This window comes from Grammomys surdaster, unplaced genomic scaffold (genome assembly GCF_004785775.1).
Source record: "Grammomys surdaster isolate TR1022 unplaced genomic scaffold, NIH_TR_1.0 344, whole genome shotgun sequence".
In the NCBI taxonomy this organism is placed as follows: Eukaryota; Metazoa; Chordata; class Mammalia; order Rodentia; family Muridae; genus Grammomys; species Grammomys surdaster.
Window position 1 is genome coordinate 829,867 of NW_021604763.1, and position 3,162 is coordinate 833,028.

The window sequence follows — 3,162 nt, forward strand, 5'->3', positions numbered from 1 at the left end:
AGAACAGAACAGAACAGAACAGAACAGAACAGAACAGAACAGAACAGAACTAAACCAAACCTCCTACAAAACCATAAAAGAAGCAAAAGAAAAACAGCTGTGTGATGGGCAAGGGGCAGGGAAGGTGGAGAGTGCTAACATTTGCCACTCTAAGTTGGAGGGCTTGACATACTGAACTTGAGATGTTTGAGCATCCAGGTCCAAATGCAAGAGAATGGGATTCTAGTCAGGGTCAAGGGCTGAAAGATTTATGATTATAGTAATTAAAGTCACAGGGCTGGAAGATGGCTCTGTGGTTATGATCCTTGCCTGCTTTCTCAGAGGACCAGGGTTCAATTCCCAGCACCCACATGGCAGCTCACAACTGCCTATAATTCCAGTTCCAGGAGATCTGACACCCTCACACAGACACACAAGCAGGAAAACACCAATGCACAGGAAATAAAAAATAATAATTTTTAAAAAGTGATTAAGATGGGCATGGCGGTGCATGACTTTAACCCCAGCACGCAGGACACACAGGGCTAACATAGAAACCCTAATTAGAAAAACCAAAACCAACCAACCAAATAATCATAAAAAGTAATTAAAGCCATGGATGGGTTTTGTAAAATGGCTTTAGGGGAAGAGAAGAGAAGTTGGCTCTGGATAGTGCCCCGAGGAAGCTCACATTTCCTCAGTGAGTGTACAAGGGACTCAGGGAAGGTGAGGAAGGAGATTATTTCTGAGAGAGTAATCTGAAGACTGAAAGCGCAAGCCTGGTCTCAGAGGGCAAATGCTGAGGGCTCCCATGGGTGTGGCAGTCGCACATACATGTGTAACTTCAGTGTTCTGGGCTCCCTGATAACTTGGGGTTATCAACTCCTTCAACATATATTTATGAAGCCCCATGATAGAGAGGATACAGCTATGAATGAGACAACAGCTTTTCCTTAAATGGACAGGGAGACATCATAAATACGTAGCCAAAGGAGAAAGGTGATTTTTCATAAACAACGTGAGTAGAGACTGTGTCTCTGTGAAAGAGAAGAATAAGACACAAAGTTTAGGCAGAAAGAAAATGTCTCCGGCTGTAGAGCAGCTGAAATATATGAAGATAGAGTCAATGGGAATGGGTTGCTAAGGAGATAGGTTGTCAAGGGGCTTGAGCAGGGAAGTGGTCCAAGTCATGAGTTGGATCACTCATGGATTCAGGATGGAGAGCAGGGTCCAAATTGGGTTCAAGTTGAGGGTCGTTGCTGGGATCACTTCTAAGGTCAAAAAAAAAAAAAATCCTTTGCCGTTGATAATTGTAGGGTCGAGTATGAGCGGTCTCAGCTAGCTTTGCCGACTGGCTGTCTACAGAGACCCATGAAGCCTATACTGTTTGGCATTCTGCCCTCAACTGAAGATAAGGGGACCCCAAAAGGAGGTCTTCATCTGGGTTTCCATAGATGCATTCAAACAAGGAGCGATGGGCTGGGGCGAGATGGGGTCCTACCTTCATCTTGTGAGAGCCAGTATTTCTCAGGCAAGTAAGGGTGGCCTGATATGGAGCTCTTATAGGTGTAGTCCTGTGCAGCACACTTGGCCATCTTCTGCAGGGCCTCGGGATCCACGTGGCGGTGCATAGTCTGAGTCAGACCCTAGGCCGAGGGAGAGAGGAGACGTGTCTAGCTTCAGGGAGATTCCACGCCTTGGAACCTTGGTGGAGTTAGGGCTAGTGTCTCTTGTAGAGGCCAGCCTGGCTGCATTCCCACAGACCCCCACTACAAGAGGGTTGGGTTCTCCTGTCGCATTGGTCCTTCTGCACAGACCTACTTACTTTTGCTTAATTTTCTGTTTGTGTTTTCCCTACATGTATATACGTGTATCACATGTATGCAGTGCCTGAAGAGGCCAGAACAGGGCATTAGAACCACAAGTACTGGAGTTACTGATATTTGTGAGGCTTCATGTGGGTGATGGGAATCGAACCTGTTTCCTCTTCCTGTGTCAGAGCAGCCAGAGATCTAACCACTGAGCTGCTGTTCCTCTGGCTCCCGGACCTGTTTTTAAATCATTTTATTGCCCCTCCTTTTTTCTGTTTGCTTGTTTTCTCCTCTGAAGCTGACACATGGAACCAGGCTCTGGTTAACTTCATTCCTGCTGTTTCCTGGCTGAGAGAGAGCTTCCCGAAGGTCAGAAATGTGTACTTCTTGTTCTCTCTTCTGGACTGTGCACTCCTCACCCGGAATAGGGCCAGAGTCTCCTCTAGCAGGGCCAATGGACATAACCTAGAGCTTCAAGAGAGGCTGGGAACTGACCATGTTATGTAGATTTCTTGGACAGGGAGGGCATCTGGGACCTTGAAACGGAAGGATGCCGGCTTTAAAATGTGATAGGCTGACTCAACAAGACCCTGATTCTGCTATGGTCCTTTCTCTGACACCAATATTACCACCTTGAGATCCTGGTCCTTATCCAGCCCTGATATTTTTCCCATTCTTATACTGGACTCTGGGCCCCTCCACTTATTGAAATCCACCTTACCTCAGCCCATCCTTGTTTGAATAGAATAGAAACCCAAACGAAGACCTCCTTTTAGGGTTCCCTTGTCTTCAGTTGAGGACAGAATACCAAAGTCTAGGTTTCATGGGTCTCTATAGACAGGCAGTTGCCAAAGCTAGCTGAGATCACTCCTAGTCAACCCCATAATTATCAAGGGCAAAGGATTCTTGTGTGTATGGCTAATGTCTGGTTGCTCCCAGAAAGGTCCTTAGTTCAGGACCTTCTGTGATAACATGTGCCTAGCTGGTGTTGATCCGCTTTATCTGGCACAGTGGGATTTCCATGTGGGTGGAAGGCAGTGTGGGAGCTGTATGTGCAAGGGCTTCCCTGAGCTTTACATACACAGGGTCTAGCTACATTTAAACCTACACAGATGTGCATACATATATACACATACTAAACACTCTGATACACATGTGCATGGTGTGAAGACATACATGCAAGCAAAACATTAAAAAAATGGAGAATGATGGAAGGAGACTCCCAACATCAACCTCAGGCCTCTACTGGTATGTTTGCACGCACGCACGCACGCATGCACGCACATAGAGAGAGAGAGAAAGAGAGAGCGAGAGAGAGGGAAGAAGAAAGGAGCGGTGCCAAGGAGAGAGAGAGAGAGAGAGAGAGAGAGAG

At 46.6% G+C, this 3,162-nt stretch overlaps 1 protein-coding gene across 3 annotated transcripts in view; it reads right to left on the bottom strand.

Annotated features, from left to right (window-relative positions):
• The window catches only part of CUNH9orf24 (chromosome unknown C9orf24 homolog), a 13,050-nt gene that overhangs the window by 5,558 nt on the left and 4,330 nt on the right, over positions 1-3,162 (bottom strand). For all 3 annotated transcript variants that reach the window (XM_028779128.1, XM_028779127.1, XM_028779126.1), the window contains exon 2: positions 1,481-1,625. In XM_028779128.1, the coding sequence (XP_028634961.1) occupies positions 1,481-1,625 (145 nt within the window). The remainder of the gene's footprint in view (positions 1-1,480; positions 1,626-3,162) is intronic.